Source organism: Sciurus carolinensis, chromosome 4 (genome assembly GCF_902686445.1).
Source record: "Sciurus carolinensis chromosome 4, mSciCar1.2, whole genome shotgun sequence".
In the NCBI taxonomy this organism is placed as follows: domain Eukaryota; kingdom Metazoa; phylum Chordata; class Mammalia; order Rodentia; family Sciuridae; genus Sciurus; species Sciurus carolinensis.
In genome coordinates, this window is record NC_062216.1 from 57,061,133 (window position 1) to 57,080,080 (window position 18,948).

At 38.5% G+C, this 18,948-nt stretch overlaps 1 protein-coding gene across 9 annotated transcripts in view; it reads right to left on the minus strand.

Moving 5' to 3' along the window:
- The window catches only part of Unc5d (unc-5 netrin receptor D), a 531,864-nt gene that overhangs the window by 42,319 nt on the left and 470,597 nt on the right, over window positions 1–18,948 (minus strand). For all 9 annotated transcript variants that reach the window (XM_047551326.1, XM_047551327.1, XM_047551325.1 and 6 more), the window contains one exon: window positions 18,607–18,691. In XM_047551326.1, the coding sequence (XP_047407282.1) occupies window positions 18,607–18,691 (85 nt within the window). The remainder of the gene's footprint in view (window positions 1–18,606; window positions 18,692–18,948) is intronic.

The following is an 18,948-nucleotide window of genomic DNA, read 5'->3' on the forward strand; positions in this document are numbered from 1 at the left end:
TCTTTCTCTTTTGATACCAGGGATTAACTCAGGGGTGCTTAACCACTGAGCAACATTCCCAGCCCTTTGGAAAAATTTTGGTAAATTGCTTAGGACCTCACTAAATTGCTGAGGCTGGCCTCAAACTTGTGATCCTCCTGCCTCAGATCTCCAAATTGCTGGGATTACATGTGTGCACCACCACACCTGGCCAAGTTTTCTCATGTTATATACTAGGGAACAAAGCAGTATCCTAGTTCCTGATGGGAAAAAATAAAAGGTGACATGTTTTCTTAAAATAGTTGTGAACTGACAGTAACTGTGAACTAGAAATGGCAGTGCTTATAAGGCCATAACATGAACTCTCTCTACAGATCACACACCCTAGACTGGCCATAGGTTGAAAAGCCTTGCTGCATGTGAGTGTGTTAACTTTTCCTTTGTTATCTGTCTATCAATTAATACAACAGGAACATATGTGTATACCTGCAGTTTGAATCCCATGTGTGTCTAGAAAAAGATGAATCATTTCAGAGCCAGGTCATTTCTACAGGAACTCTGTTTCCTGAGGTGGCTAAGTAATTCAATAAATAGTCATTGTATCAATATATACTTGCACAAAAACTCAAGACCTTTGTAATGTGCATTATGGGACATTAAGGTAAATGGCAATGACTCTGCTTTGCCGATATTTTCCTTGCCTCCCACAGTCTGTCCTCAACTCAGCAACCTCAGCCATCTTGCTAAAAATGCTGGTGTGTTCTTGCCTCAAGGAATTGCCACTGTTGCCCCTGCTTTAGAATTCGGGTGCTGCCTAACACTTTGACATCCACATGATGAGGGTCCTTGTGTCTTTCAGGTCTTTGTGCAAATGACACTTGCTAATGAGTTTTCCTAGCTAAACTCTAGTAATTTCAGCATTCCTTACACCAAACTGGCTTTTTCATTTTTGTTTCTCCTCAACATTTAATGTCTTCTTAAATACTATACAATTTACTTATTATTTTTTTGACTTCCACAAGCTAGAATGTAGACTCCATAAGGCTGGGAATTTTACCTTAATTCAATTTAATTTTTTTAATATTTATTTTTTAGTTGTAGATGGACACAATACCTTTATTTTATTTATTTATTTTTATGTAGTGCTGAGGATCAAACCCAGGGTCTCATATGTGCTAGACAAACGTTCTGCCACTGAGCCACAACCCCCGCCCATTCAATTTAATTTTTAGAGGAGTGGGAGGATTGAACCCAGGCATGCTTTACCACTGAACTACAACCCCAGCAACCCCTCCTTTTAAAATTTTTTTCATATTTATTTTGAAACAGGGACTTCCTATGTTGTCCAGCCTGGACTGGAATTTATGATCCTCCTGTCTTAACTTCTGAGGTAGCTGGGATTACAGGTGTGCACTACCATGCCTGGCTAATTTTTTTAAATGTATCCTTAATTATATCCTTAGTGCTTGATAGACACTGGTTGTAAACACTCAAAATGTTTGTTGAAAGAACATAGGAACCAATTTGAAGTAGTTCCCAGTGATCAAATTTGAAACATCTTGAGTATCAAAGTAAATAATAAAAAGGATTATAACCCATTGAGTAATATAAGAATTCACAAAATGCACTGATGAAAAAAAATGAATGAATGAGAAAACTCTTCCATTTAACAGAAAACCAACTAATGAATGTAGAGAACTATTATTTAGCATCAACCACATTAATACTCAATTCAATCAAGAATCAAAAATGTACATGAATCTATTGGGTGCAATTGAAGAGTAGTAAAGAAGTATGTACTTGGTGTCAAAGTATCTCAACAAGAGTGCTTGCTAATTATAAAAGTAAAATATTATTTCACAATGGAGAGTTTTTGCAGATACCACCTAACACAAATTTTCACAAGTTATGTTGCTAAGAACAGGATAAATGAGCAGAATTCAGCTCCCCATAGGTTGCAGCATCCTTCCTGTGATTCCTGCCCAAAGAGCACAACCTGCATCTCATTTTAAGGAAACAACAGACAAGCTCAGAGGGAGCAAGTTCTATAACATAACTGATGTGCATGCTTAAAAACTGTCAATGTCATAAAGTACAAAGACATACTCAGGAACTATTCCAGAGTACAGGGGACTAAAGACATATGACAATAGAATGTAATTAATGGACTTGGATTTTCATTTTCTATAAAATATATGACTTGGATAACAGGTGTGTAGATACTTTATCAATACTGTTTTATCGTTAATAGTCTGATTTTGATAATGATGCTGTGGTTATATAATCTCCTGTTTTGGAGATTATATACTAAAGTATCTGAGATTAAAAGAGTATTTTGTTCATAATGGTTAAAAAACAAACTGTGTGTGTGTGTGTGTGTGTGTGTGTGTATTTCCTATGTAGAGAGAGAAGAAAAATATAGCAAATATAATAAAATCTTAATTTTCATGAATCTCAGTGTAGGAGGAAGGAATTCTTTATGCAGGTCTTGCAACAATGCATTAAGTTTGAAATTGTATCACAATAAAATAATTTTTTGAATGAATGAATGAATGAAGATGGAAGAGAATTCTACTAGAATTCTTAAAATGAAATTGGCAAGGCCACCGACTACTGTACAAAATGTATACTGGAGGGAGATGGAGGGTGATGCAGCTGGTCCTAGTGATAGTCCAAACCACACCATGTAGTAACTGACTCTCCGGCCTCCCTCTGTGTACCAATGCTAATCAAAGGGGGTGCTGATGCTGAAGAAGGTCCGGTGCTTCAACTGCTGGCAGTGGCAGGTCTGAGGTGTATCTCCCTATATTTTGCTTTTATACTTAATGTTTCTTGACCTGATGTTAAATTTGTAAAATGTAATTTTCTTCAAGGAAAAAAAAAAAAACCCGATAGCAACAAAAGAACAAAAATCAAAACAAAACAAAAAACAGTTCCCACTTCCGAGTTTTGAGATGAGGATTTCATTGTTGTTGTCTGCCAGGCTACATTTGGCAATTACCATTCCCAGCCTTCCTCCTATGGTCTGTATTATAGATTAATGTAGGTTTGATCACCTTTACCCAGAGTATCATTCAGGAATCCAGGCAGGAGAGTAATGATAGTTTTACTATATCAAGCCATGGGTCGATACATAATTAAATCATATTTTAATGGAACAGACATAAAAGGCAAATAGATGGAACCTGTAGTCTTAGAATTAGAGTTCAAAAAGCAAGGTAGCTCCAGCCTCCTACAGTTTTCTACTTAGAAGACACAGTTTTTTTTTTTTTTTTTTAACAATCTTTTCTTTTTCTCTACATTAAAATCTCAGATTTTGACATAGGGTGCTAAGATAAAAATTAAGGTTTTAGGGTTTCTTTTGTTTTCTTGGAATCAGAGACCTCGCCCACCCATCTGTTCCAACGAACAGATTTTTGATCAGCCCCAGAAAAATGACATCATAGGACCTCAGGAATAGCTGAGCCCTTTAAATTCATCTTTTTCTCATCAGTCCAGCTCAACACCATGACTACATGTCCTGAGGACTTTAATTCTTGTAACTTCTATGCATGGTTCAAGAAAACAGACATCTGGAAAGGGAGAATAGGGAGTGAGGAGCAGAATAGAGGAGAAAGAGTAAAGTGGAATAAAATCTTCCCTGTATCATAATAGACTTTGCTTTTCATCTTTAAGTGGTTCTAAAATTGGAATATGATTCAGAATTCCTTGGGGGTTTACCTAATATTCTATTCCTGGACTGCACCCAAGATGATCTGGATTCAGTAGTTCTAGAACGGGGACGAGGAACCCATACTTCTTTACTTGCATTCCCTGTGTGCAAGGTGGCCCTGTCATTAACATTTAAGCATTGTGTAGCTCTTAAGGAAATGTTCAGAGCAATAGTCATGCTGTAAGGGTGTTCTGACAAATACAGATAGGCTTTCAAAATGGAATCTGGATGTGGGTCAAATTGAAATGCTCTTTATTGAAGCCTGGCCTGATGTTACTATGGCAGAAAATTCAACTGCCCAGGGACAATTCCCTGTACCCCTTTTTTTCTAAGTTCTGTACGTATTCATAAGCAAGCATGTCAGGTTGGGGGTTGATTAGCAGTAACTAGAAATGATGATACAGCTCATCAAGCCATTATGTTCCATTAGTTGGGGCAGGGAAAGGAGCAGTTAGAACAGGGATTACAACCAGCAACATGTGCAATTCTCTGAGGACAGAAGCATATGCCTCTACTATTAAAGGGTTTAAAGATGTGGATCACCCACGTGGTATTATCTGAAATAGGATCACAGAAAGGGGATGGCACCAGGCGGGGTAAAGTGGGAGGGAAATGACATACACATTGGAATGAGTGTCTGAATTTGTGAAATCTGAGCAACAACACACTGAGAGATTAAACTGTTTGCATATGTTAAATGGCTTTCGTTTACACACACATTCATAGGGTGTTTACCAATTAATATACTAAGGGAATCACAAATCATGTGCAAATCACCAGCTCCTAGATACAATTTGAGCCTCATCTGTCATGCAGTGTTGGGCTTGTGTTGAGCTTGTTTTAGAAGTGAAATGATGGCTCCCCATGAGAGAGGGGGGAAAGGAGAAGTCTGGATTTATGTGTCATGCCACCATGACATGTTTTAATATTTGCTATGTTGTTTATTCATTTGCATTCTGAATGGGGAAAACAACCTACTCTGGAGGAAATCTGAATCCTATTTCATAGAATCATTTTTTTTTTAGGCTGGGGAAGGAGCTAGGAGTAATCAGGATCAACACCTTCATTGTTTAGGAGCACTGCATGGGGTGGAGTGCCCTAGCCAAGGTCACACCTCAACTCTGAGGTATAACTGGGAAGGGGTGCTGGTAAGAAATGGGAGGAAAAGGAATATGTTCCCTGGGACATATTCTCAACTCTGGATTTTTTTCCTTTTTTTTTTTTTTTGATGGTGCCAGGGATGAGCCCCAGGTCTCACATAAGCCAGGCAAGTCCTCTAACTCTGAGTTATACCACAGGCCCAAATCTAGAATGTTAAGGCAATATGTTTTCATGAGAGTTGTTGTGTCTATAGTCACAGACTAGACCATACCTTGGGGGCCTTGAGGTACATAACATAGTCAAAATAGAGACTGGCATCCATCTTATATTATTGCTGCATCAGAGATTTATTGGCTTAGGACAAATTTATCTTGCGGTTCTATAGCTCAGAGGTCTCCCTGAGCTAGAATATAGGTATTGGCAGGTCTGCAGCCCTACTGGAAGTTCTTGGCTCAAGGTCCTTTCTTCCCTCTTCAAGCCAGCAGTAGAATATCTTTCAGATCTCTGACTCTGATATTCCTGCCTTTCTCTTAGAAGGACCCTTGTATTGGGCCCCCCTTGGTGATCCATGATAATCACTGCTTCTCAAGGTCTTTAACCTTATCAAGTTCTTTTTTTTTTTTTTAAACAGGTAGGATAATAAAATATCAACAGGTTCCAGGAAGCTGGAAGTGAACATAATTGGGGAGTCATTCTTTTGCCTATCACCAAGTTTTTCATGTCTTGAGACCCTATGCTGCTGCACCCCACAGCCCTAGCACACTGTTGTCTCCTGAACACTGCATAACCTGGTCAAGGTATCTGTGTAGTGTTGGCTTATCTTCAAGGTTTCAGCATCTTGAGCCCCTTCTCTGATTTCCAGAGCAGGGCTCCAGATCTGCATGTAACTTTATGGAGTCCTGGAAAGTTGTTATAGTTTAATTTAAAGATTATAACCCAAGGAAATAGGAAGTTCGTGGTGCAATTTTTCAAAGGGCTGTGTGGATTGCTATAGAAAGTATTGTGGCAGCCTCAGTGTGGGCTGGTATCTTCTCCTGGCATTTTTATTAGGCTATAACTAAGTGAAGTGGAAAGGATGATATATATTAAATATCTTAATAGGACAGGTTATTTCTAGTTCCAGCATGGGCAATAAAAGAGATGGTGCATACAAATAAAAATAATTACAGTATGTGGTGTCCATTTACAATGTGTAATCAAACCCATGGACCAATGACTTTCCCTTATTGAATTAGGGTGGACCTTCCATTCTGATCTATTAACAACATTCATAGCCATTGTGATCTTGTCAATGGCATCTTTAATTAAAGACTCCTCCAGACCACTCTAATCACTTCCCATTGTGAGCTCACTTGGGTTCCAAATGTACTTTGATTAAAATAATGGCAGTTTTTACTTAGGTGTGTTTATGGACCAAGGGGTATGTAGTAGAAGGGAAAGCAAAGAGTATGATTTTGGGGAAATTCTTCTTCCTCCAGGAAGCAGATAGTAAAATGACAATATAAGAATTGTATTTATTTTTCTCTTTCCTTGTTTTTCACTGATCTCTTTCTCTTACTTTTAGGGGCAATGGCATTATATTCTAACCTAAATGGCAGTGAAGAAATCATCATGATTTTACTGGGGAAAAGAGTATAATCTTCCACTAAAGGTGTATTAACCCTTCTAGACCATTAAGATATCATTTGATAAATCGCCCCTTTTATTACACTGCATGGCACCAGTAGCCGGAAAGAATTAATGTAGTTCTCAAATGGCAGCAATTTACTCCCTGGCACTAGCAGAATGAGTTCTTTTTTGTTTTGTTACATAGGATGCACCTTTCCTCTTCAGTTCCCATGCCTGTTATAGAGGTAATTAATGCCAAATATCTCAGAAAGGATAGGTAGATGCCATCAATTTGGTGCTTCCAATAAAACTTCCCAAAACTCACTTGAACAACAAACAGGATTTGAACCTGGAAATGACCATTGAGCAGAAATGGTGACAAGAACAATTCATTCATTTCCATCCGTTACTATCCAACTTGCAAGGAAACTCAGGTGAAGTGCACAGGGACAAAGCTGTTTAAGGAGGCCTAAGCCACCTGCCCTACTGAAGTGGTTACTCATCTACTGATCTAAACTCCAGCCCACTTAGAGTGCACTGTGGGATTCATACGATGGACCTTTGAAGTATAAGACATAGGCCAGAGTGCTATGAAAAACAGGTGGAGTCAACGGTACTTGAGGGAGTTTTCTTTAATTTCACAAAGGTCCAGATTTTACAGTGAACCGCTAACACGTTTGCTGTCATTGAATGCATCTTTCCTGAGTCTAGAATGTGGTAGCACTCAAAAAAGAAGAACCCTATGTTATCAAAATAGAGCTAAAGCAAAACTTACATCATCTATGTAATTTTATAAAATTATGCCAGATGGGGTGGCACATACTTGTAATTCCTGTGGCTTGGGAGGCTGAGGCAGGAGGATCACAAGTTCAAAGCCAGCCTCAGCAACTTACTGAGGCCTTAAGCAACTCAGTAAGACTCTGTTTCCAAAAGAAATATAAAAAAGGGCTAGGGAAATGGATCAGTGTTTAAGTGGTTAAATGCCCCAGGTTCAATTCCTGGTACCAAAAAAAAATTTTTTAATTAAAAAAATTAAGGATAGATAAAATATCAAAATGTAACATTTAAATGGCACTTTAGGAACTGGGGGCATAGCTCAGTGGCAAAGTGCTTGTCTTGAATGCATAAGGCCTGGGTTCTATCCCCAGCACTGCAAAAATAAAAATAAAAAATAAAACAAACAAATGAATACATGGCATTTAACAGTTTGCACTGGACTTCTCAGATATAAACTGATTATATTGACCTCACCCAAATCCAGAAACAGTTAATAATATATAAAATTTACAGATGATAAAACTGAGGCCTGGAATAAAAGAACATTTGCACAAGGTCATTCAGGCTGCTAGTGGGAGCAAATGGAGCCCAAGCCTTCTGGATTCTTGTGTTCCCCTCACTCTATCCTGTCATCTTATTTCCCATAGTTGCAACTCCAATGCTTAAGTCCCCATTGACTTACTGACAAGTAACATATGTTACCAGTTCATAAATGGAGTTGGTAGATCCTTCCCTGTGAAGGCAGATGATTTTGCCTTGAGTGGAGCATGCAAGGGCTCTCCATGTCATGCCCTTTGACTGCTAAGTAGGACGGCTCTCATACCCTCTCCCCAAAAGCTGGAAGCAGGATTTTGATTCAACAGCTATCTTTTTGATTCTTGGTTATCACTATTATTTCCCCCTTTTATTTACTTACTCTTTAATAAATGCATTTAAATTTTCAATTTTTTCCTATCCTTTTTCTTGTAGGTCAAAGTGCTATATTTGATCCCTGGAAGGAAATCCAAAGTTGCTCCTGGGGTAACTATCATCACAAACCCTCAAGTGACCTTCAGCTGGCAAATCTCTTTCTACTAATTAATCATCAGTTCCCAAGTCAGAATTCTGGGCATTATCTTCAACTCCTTCATCTCCTTCACCCCACATTAACACACACATATCCTGCCAACTTTCTCCCCAAGTCTCTTTCCAAAGTCCCCAGTGATAGCAAAGAGGGGATTAGAGAATGGATTTAAAACATTCAAGACTAGAGACAAGGACACTCATAAGTCAGAGACTATAATTTATTGTCCAGATTGACACACTTTTGGGGCAGGAAAGGAATACTATTAATAACTGTGCTGAACAAAATGAGACATATTTCATTGTGCTCTCAAGGAGGGTGCTTGTATCCTCAAGGACTGGACTTGGGCAGTGGAGACAAAGCCAAGGATAATATCTCTAAAGGGTGAACATGACCAAGTCTCCCAAAGGTTAAGTCACATCAATCTTTACCCATCAGATTAGTGTTGGTCTTTCTTGGACACCAAGCGATGCTGCCTAATGTAGAGCTTACACTGTAGCCTCCTTCTTTGTCACTCTTTCTTTTATTTTACTTTGCTTAGTTTCCAAAATACACAAGGTTATTTATAGCTCTGGGTCTTTGCACAGCCTACTCCCCTCAACTGGAATGCCCTTTATGCTCTTCCCATTTATAAGTCAACTGATGTTCTGAGATGGCCTCTGAGCCCTTAGATGGGGTTCATTCCTTCACTCCTGGTTATAATACTTGTGTATCTCTGTCACCACACATCCCACACTGCAATGCTGTTGTTAATATAAGTAAATGGTTTGCCTATGGAGCTTAATCTATTCTGCTATTAGCTGAGTTTAGTTTTCCTATTCTTAACAAGTGGGTGTGGTGGAGCCACCTGCTATAGCAGGGTCCCTTGAAGACTTTCATTTTGCTTCTATAACTTTTTAGTTACATCTATTATTATACTAGTTTATTTGGTTTTTGTTAGTTTTAATACTTTTGCATCTGACACAGAACCCCACCTCTCCTCCTTAGTCCCCACAGACATGTTTGCAGGATATTCAGGTGCGTGTGCACATGAAGCTCAGAGGTTGGTCAGGAGAGGAGGAAGGGGTGCCTGTTTCCCATGTATTCCTTCCTTAAGCTGGTCTCTGTGGCATTATATAGGAAGGAAAGGGAAGACATATCTTCTCCTTATTTAACTACCTGTGGCAAGGTGGTGATCTTTTTCTTGGATGATTTCAAAGATTTTTAATGGGTTCACCATAGATAGGTGGTGACTCTAAAAGGTCTCAATGACCTTTGGGTGGGTACAGATGACTGGACTGCTGGTAGCTGTCCCTAAGCACCTGCAGCTTTTCATGAATTTCAATTACACCTGCCAAGTGGCTCCCTGCTGGCAGCAGCCCTAACTTGTAGCATCACGACTTGCACTGCAGTGGCCCTGACAAGTCTGCGGTTTTAATTTTCACCCTCTCTGGCCTATAAATCCTGGCCAGGGTTCATCTTCTCTACCTCTTTAGAATGTGGAGACCTGGAAATTATGGAAGTGCTCTTTGCCCCCATTCTCCTTGGTCTTGTCACCATGCCCTCTCCTCTCAGTTTTGCTTTCCTCTGTTCCCTGGTAGCATGGGGAAGCAGAGTCAGTACAATGATACACAATGAAAAAAACAGGTATTAGTGTCTATTTCCTACAGATGACCCACATTTTATGAGTGTTTGTCTTGGGGATCTTGTCTTTGGGTTTTGGAAAGAGCAGGGAACAGTCATTTTTGATGGTTGCATTCCTTCAAAATGTGACTTCTCTTTTTCTCTTGATTCCCACTCTAATATCAATAGAGAGGGAGAGGGCATGTGAGAGAGTGGGTAGAGGCATGATAACATCCATGAGAATGAAAAGACACTTCTTTATAGGTTCTGCAAGGAGGGGAGATTGGTTAACGTTACAGCTGGAAAATCCCTGAAATCAAAATGTTGGGGTATTTGATTTGTTTGTTTGTTTGTTTATTTATTTATTTATTTTTTATCCTAATCACCTCTGAACCTTGTCAGTTTCAAGAATACAGAAGAAGTCTACTGGGTTCCAAATACCACATCATGCGATATGTCTATATCTGTAAGTATCTTTTCATCCATCCATCCATCCCATTTTCTCTTCCACCCTCTTATATATGGTATTATATTCTGTTTGGTGTGGAGTAATGAATACAAATAAGTTGTTATTGAATGATTTGAGTGTGTAATATCAATCATGGAAACTATTTCACAAGTCTACAACTTTCTTTGCATTGAGAGGTACAATTTTTCTTTCTTCTTTTTGGTACTGTGAATTGAACCCCAGGGGTGCTTAACCACTGAGCCACATCCCCCAGCCCTTTTTATTTTGAGACAGGATCTCTGTAAATTGCTGAGGCTGGCTGTGAACTTGTGATTCTCCTGCTTTACCCTTGGAGCCACTGGGATTACAGGCATGTGCCATCATGTCCAGCTGAGAAGGAATGATTTTGTTGTGTTGTTTTTTACCTGAGTAGAGGGATGGCTTGACATAGAGCCTGCCTCCAAGTTTGGGAGGCAAACACAGAAGCAAACCCGGAAGGGTGACCAGCCTTTCTTTCCTGAGTAATGATGTGACCGTCACCTGGTATCAGGGTAATGTCAAAGGCAGATGTTATTCGAAGCTTAAGAGGCAAATTTTGATGAGGGACTGCTATGCTTACAGAAGTAGCCTGGTGGCAGGGGCTTCTAATCTTCTGAGGAATCAGAGGTCCTAGCAAGAGTGTATGCAGTTTTATCTTTCAGGGGGATGAGAAGTTTTATGATCTCAAAGTTTTGACATAAAAAATACTTTACTACAAACGGATCATATAATAAAACTCCATTTCTATCAATAAAGGGGCCAGCTGGTCAGTCTTTAAATCTCATTGAGAAAGATTAATTTATAGATGTTTTCTTTTTACTCTACTAGAAATGAGGTTCCCCCTTATAGTTTCCTATGGAATAAAGATCACATGAAGCTATTCCATAGAAGTTGCCTCTACTTCTATACAGTATTTGGGAACTATTTGTGATAATAGCTAGTAGTATTTGTGAGCTCATCACTGGAAAAGAAATTATATCTTCTACATTTTCCAGAGCTACTTTTCTGTTTTATAAATCTTGTATTTGGTCTTATTTCATATATTGCCTTTAAAACTATGATGCTATCTAAGCACCCTTAAAAAAGACAATGTTTCATATTATTGAAATCTGTCTTCCCAACCTATAATGCAAAATGTTCCCATTGAGCAGATCATGCCATTCAATTGAAGAAAACAAAACAAAACAAAACAAAACAAAAACAAAAAACTAAAAGACAAAAGTGGTTGAAATAGCCCACCTGGACTAAGTCCAAATTCCAAAATATGTGACATGTTGTAAAATTAGTAACAACATCTCCAATGCTAGTCTAAGCATTTGGTCGGGAATATCCACATGACAGTGTAATTGGAAAAAAGAAATGAATGTTTGTCTTTGGTTTCATTTTATTGCTTCTCAGAAGCAAGCTCCCTGTAATAATTTTCTGGTCTAGTTCCCTACTCTCTACCCATAGGGTGGGGTGGCTGTAGAAGAGAGCTTGGAGAGGGGAAGAAAGAAGGACATGCTACATCCATATCTTCTTCTCACTGTAATGTGGGTGGAGGGCCTGTAAACTGAGGTAGCTAATTTTTGAATCTCCTTTCTTGGATACATAATTTCATTTCATAAAAAATGACTGGTACTTGGTTAAATAGAAAAGATGAAATTCTGCCCCACCCACAAAAGATTTCTGAGGAAATTAAAAACAAACACACAAAAAAACCCCCAAATCCTTTAAATTAAAATTTGGGAAATGAGACAGGTTCTTTTGAGAATCCCTGTTGGATTCGTCAATGCACAAAGGCCTTTAGAAAAGGTGGACACATCTAACACTGAGCCAGTTACTCACACACTCTTGACGTGGGAGTAGTCCAAGGCTTTTCACCAGCACACACTGCTGGCAGCTCTAATTTCCTGCCACTGCCTTTCTGTGTGGCCTCTACTCCCTTTTCCCATGAGGTCTCCAAGTCTGCTCTGTACTACAACTAGGCAGTACCTGAAACCTGACACTGTGACAAAGCCTGGAGTGGAGTCGGAAGGAGGTTGCTTAAAGTGATATTCTGGCATTAGAAGGAATTTGAAGCAGAGGCAAACCTCTGGATTTAGTCACTCTTAAAGCACATGCAAACCTGTCGCCCTATGGAAAGCTATAGGAAATACACCTGGGGAGACAGAAATCACTGGGGCCCTTATACCTCACTGTCTGTTCAATTTCTTGTTATCTTTTAACAGTGAGCTCAGATGACATCTCCAGGAAGTCCTCCTTCACCTCCCTCTATTTAAGTCCACCCTTACAATGTCTTAAAAACCCTGTTATATTCTCTCATTACTTTCTGTGAAATCTACTACTGCAGTGGTACAGGCTGAGAACCCCTAATCTGAAAGTCCAAAGTACTCTAAAACCTGTAGCTTTTTCAGTGCTGATATGACACCACAGGTAGAAACTTCCACAACTAATTTCATGTGCAGGCCTGCTATAACCTAAGGAAAACCTACAAGTTTTTCTGATTCTTAATTTTCAAAGCTACAAAATTAGATGATTATATTATTATTTTCAAGGTTAATATGAACATAAAAATGTTTTATCAATGTGTAAAAGTTAACTTGTGATATACCCATATATAAAGGTTATTAGTTAGATTTTTTTCTTATTTTATCATCTTCAAGAATGCTGTATTGCTGTTATATGTTGCATACAATACCCCAACACTTCCAAGGTAGGCAGGTACCTACTACTGTTTTTCAGATGATAAATCAGAGACATTTAGAGTGTCATTAATTTACCTGTGGTCACAAGCATAGCAGCAGCAAAGCTTAGACCTGAACCCAGGACCTCTGATGCCTGAGTACATGTACACTCTGCCATTGGGCTCAAATTGTTTACAAAGATTCAGCCTTGTTCCCAGGCTTTCTTTTCTCAATTCTATCATTTAAGTACATCAATTTACCCCCACAGACTTCTAAGATATGCTCAATTTGATCCTGTCTTGCCTAATATTTGGTGCTCTGATAGAGCTATTCCAGAGGCACCTATTTACTGTGGCCAGAATTTGCAATACGATGTCAGAAGCTGTTTTCTTATTGTCCTTGATCAAGGGAAAGTAACATCATTTAGTCCATGAGCTTCAGAATTGAAGTGGGACATTCTGGGCTCAAATTCCAGCTTGGCCATTGATTAGCATATTTTGTGAGGTAGTTTAGTTTCTTGGAGATTCCCTTGTTTAGATTTTTTTATTCTACAAATTGGTACAAAATTCTCTTCCTTAAAATATTACTGTGGAGATTAAAATAATCTAATGTATATATGGGTTCTTTACAGATTGTATGAAAACAGAAGTAACTTATTACTTTTCCAAGAACATAAAGATGACTTTTTGGCAAACCACTGTTCACATATACATACAAAAAGTTAACTGAAATAATTTCCTCAGTGTTACAATTAACTATACAAGTCAGCTTTCTGTCACTGTGACAAAATGCTGGAGATAATTAACTTACAAGAAGGAGATTTATTTTGGCTTATAGTTTCAGAGGTTTCAGTTCATGGTCTGTTGCTAGATGGGCCTGTAGAGGCACAGTGCATCATGGTGGGAGTGTGTGGCAGAGGAAACTACTCACCTGCTCACAGTCAGGAAGCAAAGAGAAAAATAAGAAGGGGCTAGATCCCAAAATCCCCATATAGGGGTTAGCCTGTTACCTAACTTCCTTCTACTAGGGTCCATCTCCTAAAGTTTCCACCACCTTCCAACAGCCCCACAGGCTGGTAACCGTGCCTTCACCACCTGGGGCTTTTAGGGGGCATTTCAAATTCAAACAATAGAACTGGTCAAAGGCGCAGACTACTGGAAGAAGTTGGAAAAGATTCATTACTGCAGTTGTTTCCAGTCTGAAAGTTTAGATGGCACAGGGATGTTGAAGGGGAAAGTGATACCATTCTTCATAACAGAAAGTACAGAGAGTTCTTTTGGAGGCTCACCAAGAACACAAGTGGGACCCCCCAACAGAGAGGGTATGTTCTATTCAGACAACGAGCAACCTCAATTACAGCTTATCAAAATATGAAAGTGTAACCACTTGAGGTTACTTGAATACAGGGGGATGTTTGGTGTCTTTGATTCATGCCACAGAGCCATGTACCTGGGAATCAGAGATGGAATTGGAATTAATTACATCAGTTATAGTTCCAATAAGTCATTACCCTGCTACACCAGGGATGTAATTCAGAAAGGGGCAATAGAAATGTGTGGTCAAGAGGAAAATGGAGCAGACTTTAATTTAAAGATGTTGCTTGGAAGCATAAAAATGTTGTATGGAATCCTACAGCATTCTGTGTGTTAGAGGTGATGGAGGGTCAGCAAATCCAATTCTTACACCCATGAAATGAAAGGAAGGGAAAAGTGGTGACTTTCGAGGCAAAGATGAAAGAAACAGAGCAATGCATTCCAGCTCTGTGGATTCCAAGAAAAGTTTAGGATGACAGATGGACAGCATGAAATGAAAATGGAGTTTCAAGTGACATTACAAAGAAAAGATGATACAATGGCCTTTTCCTGATTAATCACGAGATTAAAAGCTAAAGAACACAGATCTAAGAAGCTTCTTGGCACAGATGGAAAAAATTCATCCCAGCTTAAAAAAAATGGAGTAGAAAGGCATTTGCTATTTTTAGTGTTTTTGTAAATAGTTTGATGCCACTCAAAAGGGACTGATGATTGCCAAGGAAGCTAAATGGCCTGTCGCCCACAGACCAGTCATTTCCTCAAGAGACAGGAACTCCTGGGAAGCTTTCAGCAAACTGAAAGGGAATGTGTGCTTCCTATGATTTCATATTGTAAGAAAATGCACACCTCATCTAAAGTTCTCACTTCACTCCACCTTTCTAGACAGCAGTAATAGACTCCAACCCTAGATAGAGATGGATAAGCCACATTGGTTAACATGGAATTTCAAAGCTAAAGATGGCCAGGAGAATGACCCCAGTAGGCCAAGCTATCACTTTATGTCTTTGGGCTCTGGCAAGTTCATAGGTATTTCTCAAAACTGTAGGATGTCCCAAGTGATCATTCTTTCCAATTCTTTCAGGACATTTTATTTAATTTCTTGTATGGTTGATGTCTGTTAGAACATTCCTGTTCTGACCTCCAAGCAAGAAGCAGCTTCTAGTTTAGAGACAGGGATTAAGGTAAGTTGTAAACTGGTTGCTTTGTACAAATATGAAACAGTTCTAGGTTGTTTCTCAGGAAATGAGGTAGAAGACACTGGGGAGGAGTCTGAATGGAAGGAGCTCAACACAGGCTCAGTATGAGGATTGGAATGGAGGGAGAGGGATGCAGAGAGAGGGCTTGGTAGGGCGCCAGAGTTCAGGAAAGACTGTCTGGATTATGCCTTATACAGTTGATCCTCCAATATATTTTGGTTTGGTTATCTCCAGATTCAACCTCAGATCAAAAAATATTATTCACTAAGACAATATAGTATGACAACTGTTTGTACAGCATTCACATTGTGTTAGTTATTATAAGTAATACAGAGATGGCTTACAGTACACATAGGAGGATGTGTGTACGTTATGTGCAAATATTATACCATTTTACCCAAGGGACTTGAGCATCTGTAGATTTTGGTATCCTTGGGAGTCCTGGAACCAATGCCTTGCAGATGCTGAAGGACGATGAGTTTTGCAGGACAGAGTGTTGAAAAAAACACATGTGTAAATAACCAGGACCTTAATTTCAGGCAGGTATGATTTCTTAAGCAAATCAAAGGATAAAAATGAGGTGACTTCCACCCAAAAGAACTCCAATTTTCATTTTTCTTAACTGACTTAACTAAGATTTGGAGAAAACTTAAAACTCTATGAGGTTCCATTTTCCCCATTTATGGAGTTCTTTAGATACCAGCACCTTTTCAGGTGTACAGGAAAAGAATATAGATGTGCAGTACTGAGAATATAACACGAGTGCTCAACACAGCCCAGCCACGCACACCTCTAAGAGCCTCACCAACAACCGACTGGCGGAACCATTTCTTCCATTCCTCTCAAGTCCCAGAAAGCAGAAACCTAGGGCCACTGGGCACCCACAAATCCTTTTATAGAAATAGCTGTCAAAATCTGTTTAAACAATCTACTTCTCTGGTTGTTTTCTTTCCAGTGTTTTTTCTTTCAGGTATTCTTTGCTAACAACCATAACAACAAAAAATCTATTCTAAAATAACCAAGATGTTATGACTAAAAATGCCAGAGGTATATATCCAGTTTATGAGAGAAATTGCTTTCTAAAGAGGAGCTAGGTTTCTCTTCTGTGGAGGAAGGTAATACTTTTACAAATATCATAGTTGCAATAAGAAAATAAATAACTACTTTCATTAAGAGTGTGAGACAAGATTTGTATTTGTTGTGTAATTGAATTTAATGCTGCTAAAATTCGTCAGACCTGAAAGTTATTGAAGTTTAGACCATATTTTTTACTGTTAGGAAAACTGCCTAAGAAATTGTCTTTCGGCTTGTGCAGAGCAGGTCTTATGCTGACCTTAAAAGGGTCATGAATCTATCAGTGTGTGAATTTGCATAATGATGACAGCATTGAAGAATACCTCCAAGGACTCTATATTTTTAATTAAATTTATTTATTTCTCAGCAATGGGGATTGAACCCAGGGGTACTATACTACTGAGCGGTACTCCCAGTCTTCTTTTTTTTTTTTTAAATTTTTTATTTTGAGGGACTTGCTAAGTTGCTCAGGCTGGCCTTGCATTTGTGATCCTCCTGCCTCAGTCTCCAGTCATTGGAATTGCAGGCATGTGCCATGGCACCTGGCCAATCAATATTCCGTTATGGTCTGCCTCCCAATTTTCTATTTTCCATTTGGTGCTCCATGGTTATGTACCAGTGCCCCTAAAATGTAGAGTCGTGGATGTTTTATGCTCCTGCCAATGGTTCTGCAACTGGTTTTTCCCTGTATAGGGCCAAGTGTATCACTATTTCACAAACACAACTCCAGGTCTCATTGTCTTATTGACTTCAAATCTCTTGCCGACTTTCCACTTTGTATTTAAGATATCATGTCTAAAGATTTTTTTTGTTTATTTTAATGTATATCCAATTAGAAAAACCTGAAAATAGGGAAAATTACAAAGAACACAGCAACAAACTCCACTGTATTTGTACTAGACTACGCTAACAATTATTAACATGTAGATGTGTTTCCATCCAGTCTGGTTTATTTAAAATGACTTTTTTGGGGTATACCTTATATACCTTAAAATTCATATACCCTAAGTGTACATTTCAGTGATATATTTTGGTATATTTTAGAGTTGTGAGGCCACCCGACAGAAAGTCATTTTTAGAACACCATTCTTATTTTTTTCTGAGATAAAATGGATATAAACCATACATAATTGCATATACAATTGAAAGTTTCTCACACACACACACACACACACACACATGAACATGCACACACATCCACACATCTGTGAAGTCATCATCAGAATCAAGATTGTGAACACATTCACATCATCAAAAGTTTTCCCATCTCTTCATAATCCCTGCCTCTGAATGGTGTCCTTGGTCCCCAGATAACCACTATCTCAGTCAGTTTGCATCTTCTAGAATTCCATAAATTGAATCATTCAGTATGCATTTTTAAATGTGTGCATTCTTATGTTCAAGTATACTGAAATTCAGATTTATTCATATTTTAACATGTATCCATCATTTGTTCCTTTATATTGTTAGTGTCCCATTGTATAAATATACTCCTTCTTTAATCCATTTATCTACTACAAATAAAGCTGCTATGAACATGTGTATTTCAGTCTTGAATGGACATGTTCTATTATTTCTCTTGAGAAAATACCTAAGAGTGGTATTCTCTTAGGTATACCACTTGAATCATATGATAGGTGTATATTTAACTTGTTAAAGACACTATCAAACTGTTTTCCAAAGCCGTTACACCATTTTACATTCCCACCAGCATGTAGGAGAGTTGTAGTTGCTTCACAACCATGAGATCTCTTGGTATGGCTGACTTTTTAACTTTGATCATGTGAGTGGGAATTCAGTGGTGTTTTCTCATGGTTTTATTTGCATTTCCCGGGTAAATGATGCTGAACATCTTCCATGTGCATATTTGCCATCTACATTATCAACTTTGGTAAAGTGTTCAAAAATTTTCCCTAATTGTTTTCTTTTCCCTCTCTTTAAAATTAATGCATTATAATCATACATAATAGTGGGGATTATTGTTACATATCCCTAGATGTACAAAATAAAACAATATAACACTCTTACCTGGGTTCGCCTTGGTTGATGGACATATAAATCTCCCAAGAATTCTCCTCTGGAATGGCACCATGTGGTATAAGTAAACTCACCCCTGAAAGAAAAAAAAAAAAAAAAAAAAAAAAAAAAAACGGGGTTATTCATAGATCTTCCAATTGTTTTAAAGTACAGCACTTGAGTGCCTTATAGCTACCCACAAAAAAGAACCTTCTCAAGGCAATTTGTGAAATCCTAATCCTTGGAAGATTTACAAAGTCCATTGTTTTATAACTGGGACATAAAGAAGGGCATATTATTCTATTGAGTACTCAAATCAGTTTCTTTTCTAAATTTTAAATCTTCCCAACATTG